At 36.0% G+C, this 23,357-nt stretch overlaps 1 protein-coding gene across 6 annotated transcripts in view; it reads left to right on the forward strand.

Annotated features, from left to right (window-relative positions):
* Nucleotides 1–23,357, forward strand: part of NUP155 (nucleoporin 155) — a 54,990-nt gene that overhangs the window by 25,968 nt on the left and 5,665 nt on the right. For 5 of the 6 annotated variants that reach the window (XR_011249555.1, XM_069555872.1, XM_069555873.1 and 2 more), the window contains exons 17-33: nucleotides 347–409; nucleotides 922–1,069; nucleotides 2,111–2,177; nucleotides 3,135–3,250; nucleotides 5,009–5,106; nucleotides 7,235–7,365; nucleotides 10,499–10,690; nucleotides 11,339–11,477; nucleotides 11,671–11,806; nucleotides 12,714–12,867; nucleotides 13,075–13,179; nucleotides 13,810–13,964; nucleotides 16,877–17,006; nucleotides 18,145–18,258; nucleotides 18,938–19,058; nucleotides 19,698–19,808; nucleotides 22,574–22,710. Coding sequence is in view for 5 of the 6 variants with exons in the window: in XM_069555872.1 (XP_069411973.1) it covers nucleotides 347–409; nucleotides 922–1,069; nucleotides 2,111–2,177; nucleotides 3,135–3,250; nucleotides 5,009–5,106; nucleotides 7,235–7,365; nucleotides 10,499–10,690; nucleotides 11,339–11,477; nucleotides 11,671–11,806; nucleotides 12,714–12,867; nucleotides 13,075–13,179; nucleotides 13,810–13,964; nucleotides 16,877–17,006; nucleotides 18,145–18,258; nucleotides 18,938–19,058; nucleotides 19,698–19,808; nucleotides 22,574–22,710 (2,117 nt within the window). In the remaining variant the exon portion in view is untranslated. Of the gene's footprint in view, nucleotides 1–346; nucleotides 410–921; nucleotides 1,070–2,110; nucleotides 2,178–3,134; nucleotides 3,251–5,008; nucleotides 5,107–7,234; nucleotides 7,366–10,498; nucleotides 10,691–11,338; nucleotides 11,478–11,670; nucleotides 11,807–12,713; nucleotides 12,868–13,074; nucleotides 13,180–13,809; nucleotides 13,965–16,109; nucleotides 16,275–16,876; nucleotides 17,007–18,144; nucleotides 18,259–18,937; nucleotides 19,059–19,697; nucleotides 19,809–22,573; nucleotides 22,711–23,357 lie in introns of those variants that run through there. The other variant, XM_069555875.1, reaches the window with a different exon arrangement.

The raw sequence follows: 23,357 nt of genomic DNA on the forward strand, positions 1-23,357 counted from the left end.
TTGTTAGAGAATACTCCTATAGATGTCTAATTAGAATTATATATAGTGAATCCTTAGTGTATACTGGGAAACAAAATAAGATGTAAGCAGTAATATTTACAGAACTCATTTGTTACTTATTCAACAGGAAAAAGTTAAGTGATTTAATAACAAACTCCCTCCTCGGTGTTTTTCAAAGTGGGAATTGTTAGAAAATTGCTAGGAAATGGGTCCCTAATTCTTGAATATATTAAGAGTGGTGCCCCTCCTTACTCTTACACTTAGAAACAGTTTCTGTGTCTGATTTTGATCAGATTCAAAAAACTGGGAGATAATTTTATCAGTCTTTATATTGTTTTCTTTTCAGGTTCTCCTGTTCCTAGTGGTACTCTGTATCCAAATCCATCCTTCTTAGGGACACCATCTCAAGGTACCTCTTTTCTCTGTTTTAGGATGCTATTACTATTCTTTTTGGAGCCATCATAATGAATTATTATTCTTAACACTTAGAGTGGGGAAGATTAACTTGTCCTATTCCCCTGAAAATAATGTAATTTAATAGAAGTGGCATCTAAACAAGCATTGGCATTCGGCTGTGAATGCCTTTGCCTAGCCTACCTAGAAAGCCCCCTTTGTGAGTACCAGGATTTAATCACCAGCACTGAACCTAACTGACCTGTTTCACTCCCACCATTAAGATGCAGTGATTGCACGCTTGCTTTCCTTTTCATCCTGCATTGCCACACTTGAAAGCCAACCTGGGAGTTTCTAAGCAAGTCTAAGTCTCACTTCTTGTCAAGGAAAATCAAATTAAATTACTGTTTATTTCAGTATTTTTGTAACTTTTTTCCTTTGGGCTCAGGTACAACTGACTTGGGTGTTTGAGAATTCTGAATGTTCACGGTTAAATTTTGAGATTTGATTTTCTTACGTGTGTACAAGGTGTTCACCCGCCTGCCATGTCTACTCCAGTGTGTGCTTTGGGAAGCCCAGCAACTCAGGCCACAAGTATGAGTTGTATGGCTGGACCAGAGATTGTGTACTCTGGAAAACACAATGGTATTTGCATTTACTTTTCTCGAATCATGGGGTAAGTTTTTTATAGAATAATTAACTATTGCTCACCTTGTTCCATTTTGTACAGCTGAACATTTTTAGCTTCAAATTTGGAACATCGTTTATTCCTACTAAATTTTACTTACAGTTTAAGCTCACTTATCCATTAATAAGATGGTTTTCTGTCATTCAGCTTTTCTATTATCTAACCATCAAATTATATTTTGTTACTATGTTTCGCATATGTATATGTGTCTTCAAAATATAGCTATGTATATTAACATGGAGTGTAACAAAGCACTCCATAATATGAAATCATCATTGAGGTAGAAGAGAGTTCTACTCAGAACTCTCTGACACATGTTCAGGGTTGTGTTTGTGTGTTGGTCTAGAGTGGCCTCAGCTGGGACAGCTGGACTGTTCTCTTATTCTCTAGCAGGCTAGTCAAAGATCATTGATTTGGTGGTAGCAAGGTTCCATGAGAGACAGTAGAAACTTGCAGAGCCTCCTGATGCCTAGGCTCAGAACTGGCCTATCACTTCCACCTCGTTTACTTGTCAAGGGGACATCTCTGAGCCACCCCAGCTTCAAACGATGGGAAATAGACTCCTCGTTATAAAGCAGGCACCAGAATCATATTGTAAAGAGACTGGGTGTCAGGAGTAGGTATAGAATCACAGCCATTTTGCACTCCTTCTGCTGTATCCAAGTCATTAGCATGTCTGGTGTGTTTTTCGTAAATTTGAGACATATGCTTTCATATGAATCATTCTGCTTAAAAATGTGAAACAGTGCAGAATTCATAACTCAGAACTTCCTCGTTTACAACTTATTACCCAGAGTCTTTGATTTTTCCTCAGCAATATTTCATTATGTGAAATGACATCAAGTTTGAAAGTTTTCCTGTTTTTTTCTTTGTTGCTATTCTTATCCTTTCAGATAACTTAGTACAATGTTAAATGAAGTCATTGCCACACTTTAAAAACTAAATAAACACACAGCAAAAGGATTTACTACATATTGTAATGTTTTTATTCATCTACAGCACAATCATTAAAACATTTTTTTTTTCCAGAAACATATGGGATGCCAGTTTAGTTGTGGAGAGAGTATTTAAGAGTGGCAACAGAGAGATCACTGCAGTAAGTGTGTTGCGTAATAGTATTCCATCGTCTCTATGTAACCAGTTTATATTTTCAGTGGATAAGTAGATTGTTTCATATTTCTTAATGCTGTAAACAGCATGCAATGATTATTCCTCCATGTATGTGTTTGTGTATGTGTTCAGTAAACTGTTCACCCCCTGAATTATATCTCAAGCTCTGTCACTTGTTCACTGATGAGTAAATTTAACATTCAGAGCCTGATAACTTAAAGTAAAATGAGAATGTATCTTCTTGTAACATTGTTATGAGGGCTAAATAGAGTCAGTCTTGATAGTTAATATTGCTCAAAATTACTGAATATTTTGCTTATATGCCTCCAAACTCCATGAACATAGCACTAAATTCCATGCACTGGCATACTTTCCAGAGTGCTTTAAGAAACAGAAATTTGTATTATCATAAATTCAAGTAATAAAAATTTTTTAATATGAAGTATGTGTGCAACTTATTTTAAGCTTTTTTCTTTTTCCAGCGTAAAGATATAAAATATATTTTTAGCTGTGATACTCTTAAAATTCACATTTCTAAAAATCAGAGTGTATTTACTTAATACATGATTCCGTTTATGTGAATTTTGAACAGGCACTAATGACTAGAAAAGGGCAATAGAGAACTTTGTTGGGTGTTGGAAATATTCAGTATTGTGGTTTGGGTGGTGACTCTTAAGATGTGAAAAGCTATCAAAGTGTATAGCGTTTTACTGTCTGTAAATTATACCTGATTAACCAAAGCAGCTAGGGTAGAATGTGGGTGTCTAGCCCTTTATTTTGGTCACCAAGTATAAATTAATACAAGGAATAACTTTTCTATTTGTGAAGATAGGGTACCTCAGAATTAAAATTCTGTATTCATTTATGGGTATATAGAGTATATGTTTTTTTATGGATATTCTTTTTCATTGTTTTTACATTTTTGAAAATATTTCTTTTTCAGATTGAAAGTAGTGTTCCCTCCCAGCTGCTGGAGTCAGTGCTACTAGAACTGAAAGGCTTACAAGAATTTCTAGACAGAAACTCCCAATTTACTGGAGGACCATTAGGAAATCCAAAGTAAGAATAAGTAAAATTTATTTCCCTTGTTGTCCCTGAGATTTAATTTACTTATTATAAAATTTGTCCTTTTAAAAAAGTTTCATGGTTTTTAGTATATTCATAAAGTTAAAATTTCATCACCATTATCTAATTCCAGAATAGCTATATCACACCAAAAAGAAACCTTATACCCATTAGCAGTCATTCCCTATCTTAATAACAAGCTGAAGTAACAAAAATACCATAAACTGCCATAGATGACAAACGTTTATTTTTTATAGTTCTGGAGGCTGGAAGTCTGAGATAGAGTGTCAGCATGGTTAAGTTCCGGTGAGGACGTTCTTCCTAGTTTGCAGACAGCTGCTTTCTTTCTGTGTCTTACGTGGCAGAGAGAGAACCAGACCCAAAGTTCTCTGCTTTCTTCTTATAAGGGTATCAGTCTCATCATGGGGCTACACCCTCATGACCTCACCCGGACCTAATTACCTTCCAAAGGTGCCACCACCAAGTAAAAGAATCTGCCTGCAATACAGGAGACCTGGGTTTAATCCCTGGGTTGGGAAGATCCCCTGGAGAAGGGAATGACAACCCACTCCTCTACTGCCTGCAAAATTCCTTGGACAGACTGTTGGGTCACAAAGAGTTGGACACCACTGAGCAACTTTTACTTTCACTTTTTTCACTTGGATATTTGAGTTTCACTATATCAATCTCATGGTGCACAAACATGTGGAGTCCATGGAACTCCACAGTTGCCCTTCCCCCAATTCCTACAAATACTAGTCTTCTCTGCCTCTGTGGACCTGCCATATTTTGGATCTTTTATGTAAATGAAAATATACAATATGTGACCTTTTGTTTTGGGTTCTTTCTCTTAGTGTAATATTGTCACATGTAGTGTGTGTTAGTACTTGGTTTTGTTTTTCAGTTTATCATTTGATGCACATTAAACTTATTTCAGCTTTTATCTTTTAAAAAAATTTTTTTGTTTTTCGAAGTGTAGTTGATTTACAGTGTTGGGTGTTTCAGCTTTTTGACTATTATGAATAGTGCTGAGACGAACTTTCCTGTAGAAGTTTTTGTGTGGACACACATTTAGAATGAACATTTTTTGTTGTTTTAAAAGTGATATAAACTTGTAAAAACTTCACATCACTCCCCCAGTGAATTAATTAGAAGTGACAGTGCCCTCCTCCAAGGGATCTTCCTGTCCCAGGGATCAAATGCACATCTCTTATGTCTCCTGCATTGGGGGCCACGTGTACTGGCCACACGGTGTTGCATTATAGTCAAGCTATTAATAGTATAATGCTATTTATAATTTTGAACAACATATTGTAAAGTACGGAGAAGGCAACGGCAACCCACTCCAGTACTCTTGCCTGGAAAATCCCATGGATGGAGGAGCCTGGTAGGCTGCAGTCCATGGGGTCTCGAAGTCGGACACGACTGAGCGACTTCACTTTCACTTTTCACTTGCATGCATTGGAGAAGGAAATGGCAACCCACTCCATTGTTCTTGCCTGGAGAATCCCAGGGACGGAGGACCCTGGTGGGCTGCCGTCTATGGGGTCACACAGAATTGGACATGACTGAAGCGACTTAGCAGCAGCAGCAGCACTGTAAAGTAATTAGCCTCCAATTAAAATAAGTAAATATATATTTTAAAAAAAAAGAATTGACTGCAAATGGAAAGTGGGTAAAAATGCTTTAAAATTAGGTGATGGTAATAGTTGCACAACCCTTTTAATATATTTTCTGGAATTTTTGTTTCAGTACTGCTGCCAAAGTACAGCAGAGGCTGATAGGATTCATGCGTCCTGAAAATGGAAATACTCAGCAGATGCAACAGGAGCTGCAGAGGAAGTTGCATGGTAAATTATTGCTTCTGATTGATCAGTTGAATGTTGATGACCTGAGTAAAGAGTTTTATTAGGTGAATAGAAAATAGTGGGCATCCCTTGATAAGGTCATTTGTGTTAATGAGTATTTTTATTAAAATAATATTGGTGTTATTTGCATAAGTATAATATGGACATCTTGTATTTCCATAACTGTCAGTTCATAATTTTTTTTTCCTTTCTTGCACCAGAAAACATGATGATATGTACCTTTTTTTTTTTTTAACTTTTTAATTAATTTATTTTTTTGGCCACACAACATGGCTTGTGGGATCCTAATTAGGCTGCCTTCACCCTTTGGGGTATTTTTATAATTCTGCTATGAATATGATATACAAATAGAAATTTGAGTTCCTACTTTCAATTATTTTCTTATGTATCCAGAATTGTAGTTGCTGGATTATGTGTAGTTGTATTTTTAATTTTTTGAGTAACCACCATAACTTTTTCATAACAACTGTACCATTGTACATTTATACCACTAGTACACAAAGTATTCCAGTTTTCTCCACATTATCACCAGTAATTTTTCTTTTTCTTTTTTAAAATTTCTATCCTTATGTGTGTGAAGTATTTCTTACAGCTGTATTTCTTACAGCACTTACAATATGAATCAAGTGTTAGGTTTTTGTGTTTTTTTTAATCAGTTATAAAAAGTAACAACTAAGGAAGGAGCAAAGGAACTGAAAAGTTCTTGTAACCATTAATTATTCCAGATGTGACTTGGAATAGTAATAAAATATTGTTTAAGTTTTGTCTGCCATTTAATTATTTTTTTTTTAAGTTCTTTGCCTTGTGTTGCTTGAGCCAGTTATTCTGGCGGATAGAACTTTACCAGTTAAGACCCAGCCATTTACTTTTGTCCCAACGTACTTTCTTTCCTTCCTGCCAGATCCAGTTTTCTGTTCAGTATTTGCAAATTCTTTTTTAGTACTTCTTTTCAGGTAAGCTTGATAAAATACAAGCAATAGTAAGGATTTTTACAAAGAGGAGCATTCAAATTGCTGGCAGTATACACTGAAATAACCACTTCGGTGAGCAATTTGATCATGCGTAGTAAAAGCTAAAAATGTGTATGTATTCAAAGCCAGCAGTTTCACTTCTTAGTATATATGCAGGAGTAGTCTTTATCAGACTTTTTTCCTCACAGTAAGAAATAATTTTTACATTATGATCCAGATGTTTAAAAGCATACACACACAACTGAACACAATTTTAAGCAACAACTAAAACTATTTTGTGGAAGAAGGCGGACGGAGGAGCCTAGTGGGCTCCATGGGGTCGCTAGGAGTCGGACAGGACTGAGCAACTTCACTTTCACTTTCCACTTTTATGCATTGGAGAAGGAAATGGCAACCCACTCCAGTGTTCTTGCCTGGAGAATCCCAGGGACGGCGGAGCCTGGTGTTCTGCAGTCCATGGGGTCGCACAGAGTGAGACACGACTGAAGCGACTCAGCAGCAGCAAAACTATTTTGTACTCTATTTTTTTCCCCCTTTTTCATTCTATTTCCTTTTTTAAGGGGGAGGGGGAAAAAAACTATCATGACTGACTGAATTGATTTCATGATTTCTATTTTTAATTTTTTTTCATGATTCTCTGGTACATCTTAATATGAAAAGCAGTCCCATCAAAACCTGACTGTGTTTTCAAGGAGACGTTTTTTAAGGATATTTATAGCATTACTGTTTTAGTAGCAAAACATTGGCAACAATAGAAATGTCCTTCAGGTGGAACAAGGACCTAATTGTGGTAAAATTTACATGGTGGAATACTCAGCAATTAAATGCACTGGACTTATCAATATGAGTAGCCTGTAAAAATATAACTGAGCAGAGAAAAACAATGGTGTAAGTTGTCCAAAACGGCAACATTTTTACTATTTATATATGTACATGCAGAGAAGCACTTACATATAGTGAGAGGATAAAGCCATGAATTCAACACTCATGATTGTCATTCCCTGGGATCGGCAGAAGGAGAACGATAAGGATCTCCCCCTTAACTAGGGTTGTCTTTATTTGAGATGAAGTGTTGTCTTACTTGCAATAAAACCTAACCTGTCATTTTGCAAACTTCATTAGTTGTGTTTTGTAATTAGAGGCTCAACTGAGTGAAAAGATTTCACTTCAGGCAATCCAGCAGTTGGTTCGAAAATCATACCAGGCTCTGGCTTTATGGAAACTTCTTTGTGAACATCAATTCACTGTTATCGTAGGAGAACTTCAGAAGGTAGGAAATGTTTCTTCCTTAAAATCATACTATTAATATTGTGGTTAACTTGTTTTGAGTAAGCTTTAATCATGCACTTAGATTCAGGAGAGAGTCTTCGGGGAAGCATTTAGGTTATGATAAATTAGTATGTAATGAGAAAACTGCAGTAAAGCATGATAACTTGAAGACTGAGATTCTCTTAGTCATGTCTAACTCTTGGCAAGCCCACAGACTGTAGCCTGCCAGGCTCCTCTGTCCATGGAATTCTCCAGGCAAGAATACTTGAGTAGACTGCCATTCCCTTCTCCAGGGGATCTTCCTGATGCAAGAATCAAACCTGCTGCTGCTGCTAAGTCGCTTCAGTCATGTCCAACTCTGTACAATCCCATAGGCGGCAGCCCACCAGGCTCCCCCGTCCCTGGGATTCTCCAGGCAAGAACACTGGAGTGGGTTGCCATTTCCTTCTCCAATGCATGAAAATGAAAAGTTAAAGTGAAGTCGCTCATTCGTGTCTGACTCTTAGCAAACCCATGGACTGCAGCCTACCAGGCTCCTCCATCCATGGGATTTTCCAGGCAAGAGTACTGGAGTGGGGTTCCATTGCCTTCTCCGAATCAAACCTGGGTCTCCCACATTGCAGGCAAATTCTTTACTGTCTGAGCCACTCTGATAACTTGAGGGATTCATTGTCAAAACCAGAAGTTTGTGATATGTGGATGAAATCTTACTTTACCAAAGATATTTTTCCAACAGTAAATTGTAACCTTTATTTATCAGATCCCATAGGGATCAGATCCCTGTGGGAATCAGATCAAAACTGTCTCTCCCCACCTTCAAAGAATGCATACAGACACATATGCAGACTTTTTGAATGTTATCTCAAGGAATCCAGTAATGTAGTGTAAACGTTCCTACTTTAAAGAGAGATGTTCACCACTATGGGAAAAGAATGGTCCATGCTGCTCTTACTGCCCTCATGGTATCCTTATTAAGGATAAAGGTAATTTGCATTTATCTCAATGTTAGGTGGTTTAAGGAAAATTTATTCCTACCTGTCAATTTCATTCTGAGCATTTCTAAACATACACAAAGTAGAGAAAATACAACAACTAATCCCCCTGTCTCCCACATTGCAGGCAGATTCTTTACTGTCTGAGCCACCCTGATAACATGAGAGATTCACTGTCAAAACCACAAGTTTGTGATTGTGGATGAAATCTTACTTTACTAAAGATATTTTTAAATACACAATTCATTTGTATTCAGCATTTTCATTTTACCCCTTTTGCTTAATCTATCCCCTTATTTTCTTTTTTACTGAATTATTTTATTTTAAAGTAGATCTCTGACATCATGTTTTTTCATTTCTATATATTTTAGTATGTATTCCTTCAAAAAGGTGGCCATTTTCTTGAACACCAATTTCATTATTACATTTAGCAATATTATCAATTCTTTGGTAGCATCTGAAATAGTGAAATTACTGTCTTAAAAATATCTTTTTGTAAGATTGGTTTATTCTAATCAGAATCTGAACAGTTGATTCACTCATTGCATTTGGTTGTTATTTCTCTTTAGTCTCAGTCTAGAGTAGTTTGTTCTCTCTCTCTCTCTCTCTCTCTCTGTGCAATTGCATTGTAGCGAATTTGTATACTTGTAGTGAACTTGTCTGCCTGTTTCTTGCATTTTCTGTGAAATGGAAATCAAGTCTATAGAAGCTTGATAAGTTCAGGTCCATTTATTTGAGAAAGAATAGAATACTTCATAGATAATCATTTATTATGTTTATTATTAGCTAATGTATTGATTAATTTATTAGGAGACATAAAAGATTTGATTATCCCACTTTTAGTCATATTAACGTTGATTATTGGATTCAAAAGTTAAGTCGAGTCCTGCTGTTGTGAAATTCTTCATCGAACTTTCGTCAAGCTTTCATCACATCAATTGATAATCATTACCTGAATCAGTTATTTCATTTATTATTACAGAGTGGTAATTTTCTAAGTCTGTGGTTTCTCCCCTATTTATTAACTGTAGTTCTATTCCTTATCCTCTAGGGCTATTTGGTTACCCAAAAATGTTTTGATTCTTGACTTTTAAGTATCAGTTTTCAAAGTTAAAAGACAATCTTTGTGTTCTTTCCAGTACTGTCCAGTGAGTTGTTTTGTTCCTTTTAAAGATGTATTTTCTGTTATCTTTTTAAAGATTCAAATGACTATGCTTAATTATGAAAGCTGTTTTCTTTTCCATGACAGCTAGAATAATCATTTCTAGTTTTATTGGCTGGTAAGCATAATCTAGATCAACTTTTAGCCTGCATATTATTTTTTTTGTGATCTATCTTCAAAGCTTTCTTCCCAACATGCTCATGGAATGCAAATTAAATATAAATCAAGAAATTGAGCATTGATTGTGTATTTGCTGAAATTTAGGAAAAGATAGTAGTCAAATCACTAAACCGAATGTTACTGTGGTATATTAATCACCTCAATACTTTAGAACTCCATTTTAGTAACCTGATTTGTTCAAAATGAGATCAAACTCCAGAGTTAGAAGTCCTTGACTATTAGAAGTTGAATATTATTTTGGCTTTCCTGATGGTTCAGTGGTAAAGACTCCACCTGCAATACAGGACACACAGGTTTGATCCCAGGGTTGGGAAGATCCCTGGGAGTAGGAAATGGCAACCCACTCCAGTCTTCTTGCCTGAGCAGTCCCACGACAGAGGAGCCTGGCAGGCTATAGTTGCAAAGAGATGGACACCACTGAGCAAGCAGGAGACACATTATTTTGGATAGATAAATGTAAGCCAGAGATTTTTTAATGTAGATAATTGATTGTTTTTTCCTAGTTACAACTAAAGTCAGGAGGCCTGCCTCCAGTTTTGGCTCTTACTTGGGCTTTGCTTTCTGTTTGTAAAGTGAGAGATTTGGAATAGGCATACTATGGGTTCTTTTCCAGTTCTCTATGATCTATGAAAATTTGTAAAATTTTATTATTTTTATACTTCAGTATATTTTATTTTTTAAAATTATAGAGGCTATTAATGTTTTAATTATTTTAAATTATTGGATAAATTTCATTCTGTGCAGAAATACGATATTCCTATATTTTTGATCAAAGAAAAAATTTTCTCTTATACTCCTAGGAATTTCAAGAACAGTTGAAAATCACCACCTTTAAAGACCTGGTAATCAGGGACAAGGAACTGACTGGAGCACTAATTGCTTCTCTAATCAACTGTTACATCAGAGATAATGCTGCTGTTGATGGCATTAGTTTACACTTACAGGATATCTGCCCACTTCTTTATAGCACTGATGATGCAGTTTGTTCTAAGGTATGATGCTGTCTTACCTGTTTGGTGTTTTTTGCAGTGTGCTAAGAGCACAGTGGTACTGTAACCAGAAATTCTCTTTTTTTCTTGACATATGACCTGGGGGTAGGTCTCTTAGCCTTTCATGACCTCAGAATTCTCCTCTGTGTAAGAAGGAAGTTGGAATATATTATTTATTAAAGTACATATATAAATTTTTCATAAAGAATCTTTGATAGTATTTCTAAACCATACAGAAAAAATGGTTAAATATGCCTTTCTTTAAATTTTTTTTTAATCACTAAAACTTGTGTATAATAAATTAGAGTTAATTGGGCAATTTTTATTGATCCTTTCCTACAGGTGAAAAAACCTTAAATCAGTGTTTCCCGGACTGCCTGCTGACCAATAATGTATTTACTAGGCAAGAGATTTACCAATCAAAAGCTGTCTTACTTAACATATTTGAGAGAGGAATTAAGAATAGCTAGGATATTTTGGTCAAAAACTTTTCTGCCTAAAATTAAGAAGAAGTAAGTTTGCAGAGTTGTTTTTATCTTTGATGGTCATAAACCAGATGTAAATTTAGACATAAACTAAAACCTGTATTGACAGCATCATCTGTGTGCTTGATTTCATATCTTTCTAAGGTCTTATCATCTCTACTTCCAGGCAAATGAGCTTCTCCAGCATTCCCGACAAGTTCAAAATAAGATTGAAAAGGAAAGAATGTTAAGAGAATCCTTAAAGGAGTATCAGAAAATCAGCAATCAGGTGGACCTATCCAGTGTTTGTGCTCAGTATAGGCAAGGTGAGAAATGAAATGTTTCATACCTTCTGCTCAACTCAGAGGCAAATCTTCCTTCAATTTTCAGTGGCCCAAGTGATAAGACATACAAAATAAATTTCTTGTGTCTTAGTATGTGATGACTGTACCAGCTTCTATAAGCCAGCTAAGGAAATATGTATCCACTTAATAATATGCCTTAACTCTTTCCCATTAGTGCGTTTTTATGAGGGTGTGGTGGAGCTCTCTCTTACTGCTGCAGAAAAAAAAGATCCTCAGGGTCTTGGACTTCATTTCTATAAACATGGAGAACCAGAAGAGGACATCGTAGGACTTCAGGCTTTCCAGGAAAGGTGAGTTTTATCACCTTAGCAGAGTCTCAACTTTATGGATATAGGACTTTTCTTTGTGAAAAGTTTGACTGGTAGTGTTAGGAAGATAATGTTTCAAGTACAACCCTTATAAAATTGAATTAAGCTTTTCCTAAAAAATGCCCATTTTATCAAAGATGTGAATCAATATTCTAATTCTTTGCCTAGGGATAAAATTATAGTCTGGTGGGAATTCTTAAGAAATATTTTGAACTACCTTCGTGGTTTTTCTGAAATTGTATTACTGTCAGTTTTTTGTTTCTGGGTTTTTTTTTTTTTTTCCCCAAACTTCAAACTTTATTTTGCATTGGGATATAGCTGATTAACAATAGTGTGGTAGTTTCAGGTGAACAGCGAAGGGACTGAGCTATACATATACACGTATCCTTCCCTGCCCCAAACCCCACTTCCATCCAGGCTGGCACACAACACTGAGTAGAGTTCCAAGTACTATACAGTACGTCCTTGTTGGTTATCTGTTTTGAATATAGCAGTGTATACACGTTAATGTCAGTTTTAAATGCGATAAAATACTTGGAAACAAAAGTGCTGCCTCACCCATCCAGCCCTCAGTGTCTGGTTCTAAATGAAGATTAATTGTTTTGTTTTGTTTTAGTGTTTTAAAGGATGATTTTTAAGTGTTTAGAGACTGCTAAAAAACAATGGATATTCATAAAGGAAATAAATAACCAATCTAAGACATGTGTTTCGTTTTTATGAGTTCACCCTTCTAAACAAATGCTTCTCAAACCTATAGGAAAAGTGTATGATTTGTATTATTTTTAATACCAAATTGTGTGTGTATTCAAAATTACCTTCAGTTTATATTTCGATTGTTAACCAGTTGCTAACTAAATCATGTAACCGTTCCTCTTTCATGCTTTTTCAGATTAAACAGTTACAAGTGTATTACGGATACACTTCAGGAACTGGTAAATCAAAGTAAGGCCGCACCTCAGTCTCCCAGCGTCCCCAAGAAGCCCGGGCCTCCGGTGTTGTCATCTGATCCCAACATGCTGAGTAATGAAGAAGCAGGACATCATGTAAGGGACACAGTGTATTTTCATTCTGAAAATGCTCTGCATTTAGAAGTTCTGCACGGTGGTGGCGGTGGTATAATCATCTAGGGAAAGGTGATAGCTCTCAGAACTTACCATTTAAAGATTCTTGATTTCTTGCTAGAGGTTTAAAAGGCTGAAGGTCAGGTCAAGTGTTTAACTGTGCTAATTTTTACTGTTTTGTTTTTTTAGTTTGAACAAATGCTTAAATTGTCTCAGCGATCCAAAGATGAGCTCTTTAGTATTGCCCTTTATAACTGGCTAATACAGGCAGACCTTGCAGATAAACTGCTACAGGTAAATATTTTTTATACCAATAGTGTGAATTTATATTTTTAAGTAGCATTAACTGAGTGGGTTAGTATATATGGTTATTAGGAAATACCAACCATTAGGTATGAGTGAAAAGCCAAGTAATGTAATACTTTTTTCTAGTATGGTATCCTGTTGCTCTCATTTTCTTGTTATTTAGAAGCTGATTGGGATTGTTTATATTGTGGCATGAGAATCAATGGATTATGAATTCGGAGACCTGAACTTTGTCTTAACTCTGCCATTAAGCTGCTTCATAAATGTCCTTTCACTACCCTAAATGTCAGTGTTCCTCACTCTGTAAAATGGCAACAGATTGTGGCAAGGATGTCTTTGAGCTCAGAGGCTAGAAATCAGTAACTGTGTTCTCAAAGTTTATTAAAAGATTTCCAATTGGATTGTAATAAATTATTTTTATCAACATAATACAACCGGCATAGCAATTCTTTGATAATTTATAATGAGAAAAATTGCCCCTTTCTTATCTGTTACTGGATTATAATATTGCTTATGTATTCATAAAACAAGGCACACCTATAAAATGATGATATATTTATTATGTAAGGAGCAAGTGAGAGGTCAGAAAATGTTTCTGAACAACTGTACAATTTCCAGATTGCTTCTCCATTTCTGGAGCCCCATCTAGTACGAATGACCAAAGTTGATCAAAACAAAGTTCGTTATATGGATCTGCTCTGGAGGTATTACGAGAAGAACAGAAGTTTCAGCAGTGCAGCTCGTGTCCTGTCCAAACTGGCTGACATGCATAGGTATGGCCTCCCATTCTCATGGTGATGAGTAATTGATAACTGGACCATATCTAGTTAAAAACTTTATTCAGGTTACACGTATATAGAATTTTTATGAGTTTACTTGGATTTACCTAAAGTGAAAGTGTTGGTCGCTCAGTCATTTCTGCTTGTTTGTGACTCCATGGACTGTAGCCCGCCAGGCTCCTCTGTCCATGGCGATTCTCCAGGCAAGAATACTGGAGTGGGTTGCCATGCCCTTCTCCAGGGGATCTTCCTGACCCAGAGATTGAACCCAGGTCTCCAGCATTGCAGAGAGATTCTTTACCATTTGAACCACATGGGAAGCCCTGGATTTACCTAAAGTTTATAGTTTTTTCTTTTTGTTTGTTTCATTTTTAATAATGTGTAAAGGTACCAAATAACTCGTACTAAACAGACTCTATTCAAACTATTTTCTAAACCCTTTTTCTTTAAACTATGTCTTTAGATTCTTTTCCTACTGACAGCAAATCATTACTATTATTAATTGAAAGACAAAAAATGCTTCTCAAAGGCTTTATAATTTTAAATGTTTAATAAATTCCAGACCAATTTCCCCAACTCTTCCCTTGGTTTAAGCTCCTGACAAGGTCTCACAGCATATATATTACGGAGTGTTAAGAGTTCTGTTACAGAAGGCATTGATATATCCAATTAGATTGTTATATAAAGACAACTTAATAGAATTTTGGAAAGATTATTAATTTGACCCTCTTCCTTTGAAATGTTGCCAAAAGAATATGGTGCTATTTTTAAAACATAAGGTCATAAGAGGAGGTGTTTGAGGCAAAGCTGTGATTAAACCATGTTAATCAGAATGGTTACGTCAGGCATCCAGATGTGGCTGATAGCAAGTGGGAGAGTGTGCGTCTGTGTGTGCACTCATGCAGTTGTAATTACTGCGTGTGTGGGCCCAAAGCATTTTTTATCTTCTTGCCATCTTTGGTCATAATAATCACTTGATTTTCATAAATTCCCCTCACATATAGAAAATAACATATATTGTAGTGACTTCAATTTGTCTTTGGTTTAATAAAAGGAAAGAAAAGGAATTTGAGCTAGTAAAGACCTAAAATGTATTTCGGAGTAAAGGCCTTGGTCAAGTCATAGTTTTTGTATAATTAAGAATTGACCAAAAAAAAAAAAACAAAACAAAATTAAGATGAAATGACAGCATTATTAAATATTTAATTCACTATAGCTCTATTTTAAGGTTCTGTAATTCATTTCTTTATCCAGTATTTGAGTGCCTATTATTTTCTGCCCTCAGAGGCACATATGGACTGTGACCTTATCCAGGCCTTCAGAATCTCATTTCTGGATTACTCTTGTCATTCCTCTTAGTACATCCAAGTACCATTACTGTACAAATCTTTGTAAGTCATTTTGGTCATGCTGCTCGTTGCTTGCACTATTAGAGTGGCCCTTAATTGTCTTTTCATTTGAATTTTTAGACTTTTTTCCTTGTTATCACAATTACTACGTTCTTGTTATAAAATATTCAGAAATCCTCTTTTAAGAACAGTGCCCATTGTCCATTTCTACTTCACACACGCATGCAACCTAATTTCCCCTGCATATGAGGACCCTGTACATCTAGTCTATAGCTCTTAACTTAGCATCCATCTCTTTCCACAGTAAAATCTTTTTCCAACTATTATGTTACTCTTTCTCACTGCACTCTTTTTTTATATATGTAAGCTGTACCAAATAAGTTGGCAGCTGTAGAATATTATACTTTAAGTAATTTGGAAATGTTATCCACTTGCAAAATGTTTGTTTCAAGTGGTTTTTTTTTTTAAGAAATGAGAGGGGGGAAATAAAGCCTTTATGAAACAAGGCTCCCAAAGGTACAGAGTCTTTTGTTTTCTTTGTCCATATATATCTTTACTACTCACAAGGACCTTTTATATATTTTTGACCCTCATAATCACCCTGTGAGGGAGGCACATTTCAGTTTTTCATTCTAACAAGGTATTTTTCCCCATTAAACACTGAAGAATGCCAGGAAGAGTTTGTTCTTGGACCCCAGTCTCCATGTACTTTAAGAATAAATACAAGTTTTTGTAAAGGCAGTTTTTCTAAGTTTCAGAAATTACATTAAACATTTTTTTATTTCCCTAGTTTATCCTTTACACAGGAGAAATTTCTAAAGTTCACCTTTGGATTCTTTCCAGAGTCACTGACTAAGCAACACTTCTAGCTGAGAGGTGTGTCTTTGTTTCGCTCACGTTCTTTGAGGACCAGATGGGTGTTGACTGTCCAGATGCAGGTGTTCTGAAGATCAGGGTTGGGCTCTTCTTGCCTTTGGACGAGATATACCATGATTTAGGTTTGCAGAACTTAGTGGTCTTTCTTTCTGGGTTCTTCAGGCTGAGTTTGCTTGTGAGAATGCTAGGATTGCTCTTCAATGCTGATAGGAAGCTTCTCCTTTTATCACGACGTTTAACTGTTCTGTTGCACGTTTTACAAGTAATCAACAATACATTTTTGCGGTCTTTGTACTTTTTCAGAATTTTTGCTTCCTTAAAACTGAGCATATAATTTCTTCTCAATTAAGAAGTGTTCTGCATTTTGGGTATCAGTTTGGGTTTGGCCACATTAAGGTAGAGAAATGAAGAATATGAGGAATAACAAAAAGTTTTCTTTAACTTTAGAAGGTTCCAACTTTTAATATACTGAAGTTTTACAAGATAATTTTTTGGATATAAGTATTTCTTTATGTGTTCACTTAAATTGTGAATCTCTTTTGTTAGAAATCCTCTACTTTTTCAAGTTTCAAATGGCCTTTTATGTTAATTTGGTATAAAATAGTACATCATAACTGATATATATATATATAGGCTCCTTAAGAATTCACATAAATAACAGTAAGGATTTTCTGCCTCCAGCACAGAAATTTCACTTCAGCAGCGACTAGAATACATTGCTCGTGCCATCCTTAGTGCCAAAAGTTCCACTGCCATTTCATCAATAGCTGCAGATGGTGAATTCCTTCATGAATTAGAAGAAAAAATGGAAGTAAGTGCTAACAATACTTAAGCCTATCCACACTGATTATTAGCCATGTGTTAGTCCACTTCTCTTCTTCTCCTAATAAATAGTAGGTCTGTAGCAGTCAGTATTAATTTTAATCTCTTCTGCCTTCTTTCTTTATTTTCATATTTATATATAAATAAAAGATTTTACCAATACAGCACTTGGATCCTAGGGCATTGCTATAATCTAAAAGTTTTCTCTGTGACATTTCTAAAGGTTTATTCTAACTCTTCTAACACTAAGCAGATTATATTGCATTCACCATTAATTCCAGAGATTATTAATAGATGTATGAAGTAGAGTGGGCTAAAGCCTTTACTAAGAGACACACTAATGTATATGTAGTGGTCCATATACAAAAGCTTATTCCTGAATCACGAAAATCCAGAGTTGGTGTTCCTGATTGACATGTGGCATTCTTCCACTTAGTTTGTGTTTTTTTGTTTGTTTGTTTTTTTGATCAGAGGGAAGAAATGTGAAGAGAGCATGTCAGAAGCACATTCACTCTTAAAAAACCTAAGCCCTGAAGTGGCATACTTATGTTCACATTGCTTTGAAGAGAACTTAGTCTTAGGGCCAGATTCCATGCAAAGGAGGCTGTGAAGTAGAGTTCTGGCCATTTTGTCTGGCTGTAATCATAGGAGAAACTGGTGTTGGTGGGCAGCAAAGGCTCTCAGGCACAGCCCAGTCCCTGTGTAATGCTCTTTGCTGTAATGAAGGGTTGCTAGTCTGTTCTGATAAAAGCCTTTATACATTTTTTTTATTGAGGTAGAACTGACATATAACAATTGCTCAGGTATACAACATAATGATTAAATTTTTCTGTATATTGTAAAATGATCACAATAAGTCTGGTTAGCATTTGTCACCATACATGATTACAAAAAATTTTTTTTCTTGTGATGAGAACTTATTAATATCTACTCTCTAGGCAACTTTCTAAATATGCAATACATATCATTAACTGTAGTTATTTACTATGCTGTTATTTTATTTTAACCAACTTAAAAGTTTGTTATTTAGCAAACAAACTTAAAGTCAGATACTAGGAGTCATTTCTCCAAATACCTGGTGATTTATCATGAATAACTTAAGATTTGCTTTTTTCTACCCAAACCAGGTTGCCAGGATCCAACTTCAGATACAAGAGACACTACAAAGGCAATATTCCCATCATTCTTCTGTACAGGATGCAATTTCTCAGCTGGATTCTGAACTAATGGACATAACTAAGGTAATGAAAAGGCAAATGAAATCCCTATGATAATCAGCTATTATCTACAAATTCCTTGTTTCTTTTGCATTTTCCTTTGTGTTTAAGAAAGCAATTGAGCCATCTTTGGGAGCATGTCACTGGGCTGAAACCACCATGTTACCTCACCCTTAGAGCATGTTTCTCTTTCCAGGCCACTTTCTGTCAAGAATCTATCAACCTCACATGGGGCTTTGTTAAAACTCCTGCCATCTAATTTATGGGCTGTTTCTTGTCTTGAAAAAATAATTTATATTTGCCCAACTTGCCAAGCCTTTCCCACTCAGTACCCTCTGGAACAGTTTCTTTTTCAATTATTACTGGACATTTCTCTGAGTACCCAGAAGCACCCTTAGATTTGTCAGTATATCCATGATCTTTTCAAACCTTAATTTGGACAATAGTAGTTCTAAAAGAAGTGTCACTGAGGCATCTTGCTCTTAGCCAAGGGGAAAAAAAAAAGGCACACGTATTGAAATTTGTTTAAATGTCTTAACTATTCTTAATCTGGCATTATGACAACCTACACACCATCACATATTTATATCATATTTTAGGAACTTCAGATAACATCTTTGGTTACTTTTAACTTTCAGGGGGTTCTTTATTGTTAATTTCTGAATACTAACCTCTTGATGGATGTTGGCATTTTATCCTACAGCTTTATGGGGAGTTTGCTGACCCATTTAAACTTGCAGAATGTAAACTTGCAATAATTCACTGTGCTGGTTATTCAGACCCTATACTGGTGCAGACACTTTGGCAAGATATCATAGAAAAAGGTAAGTGTTCACAGCTAGGTCTGTTAGCTACACATTATTTAATGACTTGGTAGAAGAGCGAATGTACACTGTTAGTGATCATATATTAAGGGCTCGTGAAAATTGTATATATCTAAGCAGAGGGTAAGTGACAGGTACCTGGATATGGTTGAGGGTGATCCTCTAGAGAAGGATTCCAGTGAATGTTTAAGAGGACCCTCAGAAAAGATTGTGATTTTTATGGTTTGCACTGCTTAGTAAGGAATTCTGAGATACTTAGCTCAGAATGCCATAACCAGTCCCCTTCTAAGATGATAGTATGTCAGACACTAACAGAAAAACAGAATCTGCTCATTATATTAATGTGAATACAGACAAGCTCTATCGTATTTTGTCCCTTGAGACACAATAAAATAGTTTAAACTTTTCACATTAAAAACACTTCGGGGAGAAGGAAATGGCAACCCACTCCAGTATTCTTGCCTAGGAAATCCCATGGACAGAGGAGCCTGGTGGGCTACAGTCCATGCGGTCTACAAAGAGTAGGATTTGACTGAGTGACTAACAGTTTCACTTTCAGGGAACTAGATCCCATGCCACAAGGCCAAAAATTAAAAAAAAAACACTTTGGGTTTCTAATGACTTGTCTTTTTCTTACAGAACTAAATGAAAGTGTGACATTGAGCTCCCCAGACAGGATGCATGCTCTTAGTCTCAAGATTGTGCTCCTGGGCAAGATATATGCCGGCACGCCTCGCTTCTTTCCTCTCGGTGAGCCATAACTTCAGCTACAGTCATGGGGCTTTTGTCTTCTCTTTGTTTTGATGGTGTTCTTCATTGACATGGAAAAATAATGGTTTTTAGAGCAAAATCATTTTGTTGCTGCAATTTGTCAGCTTTGCAGTTTAATTCTACCTCTCCAGAAAGAAGCACTTCCAAAGAATAGTAGGATATGTTGATGAATAGTTTTGGATGTGAAACTTTCTTTGCTTGACCTTCCAGGTTTACATAGCTATGTTGAAATAGTGCTAACAGACCACAGTGTTATATTATTGGCAACCCTATACAAGTTTGAAGAGAAGGGAAAAATAGCTGATGTTTTCATGTGTTGATGACCTGTGATTGGTTTAACTGCTCCCTGTATATATTGAGGACATATTTTTCTTTAAAATAGCAAGTAGTTGTGTTAAAAATGTAATTTCTGTGAATCTCTTAACCAAATTTGTAAGGTAGGAAACTCTATTATGAGCCATTTGCCAACTGGTAAAGTCTTCTTCGGTCATAAAACAATAGACTCAACATAAACACATTCATACAGTAGAATGTTAAATAAGTACTTTGTGCTTTCAAAAAGTGCTGAGAAACATGAAGATACTTATAACCTTATATTGTTTTTAAAATATGAAGATACAGACTTGTTTACAGGTCTCCTCTGATTTAGGATTTATTCCTGGGCATGGTAAGAAATAAAACTGTTATAATCATACCCTTATTTCTTATACGTACAATATTAAAAACTGCCTATGCCATTTCGGTTCAGTTCAGTTCAATTGCTCAGTTGTGTCCGACTCCTTGCGACCCCATGGACTGCAGCACACCACACTACCCTGTCCATCACCAACTCCCAGAGCTTGCTCAAACTCATGTCCATTGAGTCGGTGATGCCATCCAACCATCTCATCCTCTGTCCTGCCTTCTCGTCCTGCCTTCAATCTTTCCCAGCATCAGGGTCTTTTCAAATGAGTCATTTCTTCACATCTGGTGGCCAAAGTATTCGAGTTTCAGCGTCAGCATCAGTCCTTCCAATGAATATTCAGGACTGATTTCCTTTAGGATGGACTGGTTGGATCTCCTTGCAGTCCAAGGGACTCTCAAGAGTCTTCTCCAACACCACAGTTCAAAAGCATCAATTCTTCAGTGCTCAGCTTTCTTTATAGTCCCTCGTCTCACATCCATACATGACTACTGGAAAAACCATAGCTTTGACTAGACGGGCCTTTGTTGGCAAAGTAATGTCTCTTCTTTTTAATATGCTGTCTAGGTTGGTCATAGCTTTTCTTCCAAGGAGCAATCATCTTTTAATTTCATGGCTGCGGTCACCATCTGCAGTGATTTTGGAGCCCCCCAAAATAAAGTCTGTCACTGTTTCCATTGATTGGTAAAATAGCAACTATATGAGTGTGTGAAGCTTGACAATTTTAATAGCAAAATGACCACATTGTGACAGTACCTTTTGAGGGTATTTCTTCTTTGACTTAAGATTGTTAATTGTTTCGCCCAATAAAATTTAGAGTAGAAGAGAACTTCCTTTTTCTATCACTCTGTCAAAGGCAAACAGGAAACTTCAAGCTAGAACAAATTAAGAGACTTTAGAATTTCTATTACCTCTCCAGAATCTCTGTGTGGTAACTTGTAGGGGAGATGCAGGTTCAGTCTTCAGTGATTCTTCTTGCCCATGGCTATTCACATTGGTCAGTCTCAGATTTTAGATACCATAAATATGAATGTGATTGCTTCTGTTAAGAGCTTATTTATGATGTAACAGGTAGTGAAAAGTGAGAGTGGGACCACAATTAGAGTCACCAAAATAAAGAAGAATCTTATGAATATTATATTTGATATTTCTAAAATCAAGATAACAGCAGCCCTTCTTTTTCTGAAAAGCTGTTAAGATCCAGTGTTTCCAGATATTAAGGAACTCTTATCATGAGATTTCCCCGGTGGTCCGGTGTTTAAGATTCCATGCTCCCCGAGCAGGGGGCCTGGGTTTGATTCTGATTGGGGAGCTAGATCCCACATGCCACAACTAAAGATTCCTTATGACGCAACTACAAATCTCTCATGCCACAACAAAGGTCAAAGTTCCTGCATGCCGCAACTGAGACTCCACACAGCCAAGAAATAAATAAATGAATAATTGAATAAATTAAAAGAAAAAAAAAAAGTATCAGCAGGCCTTCTCTAAAAGTGTGATTGTCAATGGTCTCAATTCTCCACTTGTACCTTTTGCTGTTTTCTACATTCACTCTAATAGTTTTTTCCCTAATAGCTTTGAAGTATGTAAGTGAATGGCTTTAGCATATTTGCAGAGTTGTGCAACCGTCACAGTTAAATTTAGACCATTTTCATCAAAAAGAAATATCCACCCTCAGCCTTAACCAACCACTAATCTTTCTGTCTCTATAGGTTTGCCTGTTTTGGTATATGCCTTATTTTATATTCAAAGATTATTCGTTTTGAGGGTTTTTTAAAAACCCTCAAATTTTTTAAAAAAATTTCCCTCTAGAAGCTGCTCAGTTATGAATAAGACCTACTTTTTAGTATCAAGGGTTAACAAATCTAGAACAACAAAAATTAGTGATTATATCAGGTGCAGGACATGTTAAATAATTTTATTGTGGAAGACATTTTGCAGTATGTTTTAGATCATTACATTTACCCCTTAAACTTACACAGTGCTATATGTCAATTATATCTTGGTAACACTGGGGCAAAAGTAGAGTTAACAATCCCAACTGATCTTTCTCTCTCCCCAGATTTTATCGTGCAGTTCTTAGAGCAGCAAGTTTGTACTTTGAACTGGGATGTGGGTTTTGTGATACAGACAATGAACGAAATTGGAGTGCCATTACCTAGACTACTGGAAGTATATGATCACTTGTTCAAGTCACGGGTAAGGAAAATATTAAAATAATTGAGTTAAATAAATTTAATTTTCTAGATACAGGAGTGGATTTTTTGGTTGTGTGCTTATAAGTATCATATAATAGAGTTGCATCAGAAATTTGCTTCATTCGTTGAGTATCAGAGATTATCATGCTTCAGACTTTTGATACTAGTAATGAGAGTTGCTTTGTTATATACCATTATAAAAATCAAATATTTTTCAGTATCAATAAAGCATAATTACATATGCTTTACTTTTAGCGGAATAGGCTAAATACATTAAGAATTACTTACTTTAAAGGGATAGAACCTTTCCTGGTGGTCCAGAGATTAAGAATCCACCTCCCAACACAGGGCATGTAGGTTTGATCCCTGGCCGGGGAACTGAGATCCCACGTGCGACAGGGCAGATAAGCCCGCACACCATAGCTAGAGAGCCTGAGTGCACAATGAAAACGCAGCACAGCCAAAAAAGAAAAGTAAATAAAGGAACAAAATATCATTCACTGTAAAAACAAAATATTTATTCTCAATCCTTGTAACTTCATCTAAAATATCAGTGCTTAAAGATCTTTCCACAAGAAAAGGAAAATTTAACTATATGATGACATTGGATAACTAGGCTTTTTATGGTGATCATTTTGCATCATTTTG

This window comes from Ovis canadensis, chromosome 16 (genome assembly GCF_042477335.2).
Source record: "Ovis canadensis isolate MfBH-ARS-UI-01 breed Bighorn chromosome 16, ARS-UI_OviCan_v2, whole genome shotgun sequence".
Classification (NCBI taxonomy): domain Eukaryota; kingdom Metazoa; phylum Chordata; class Mammalia; order Artiodactyla; family Bovidae; genus Ovis; species Ovis canadensis.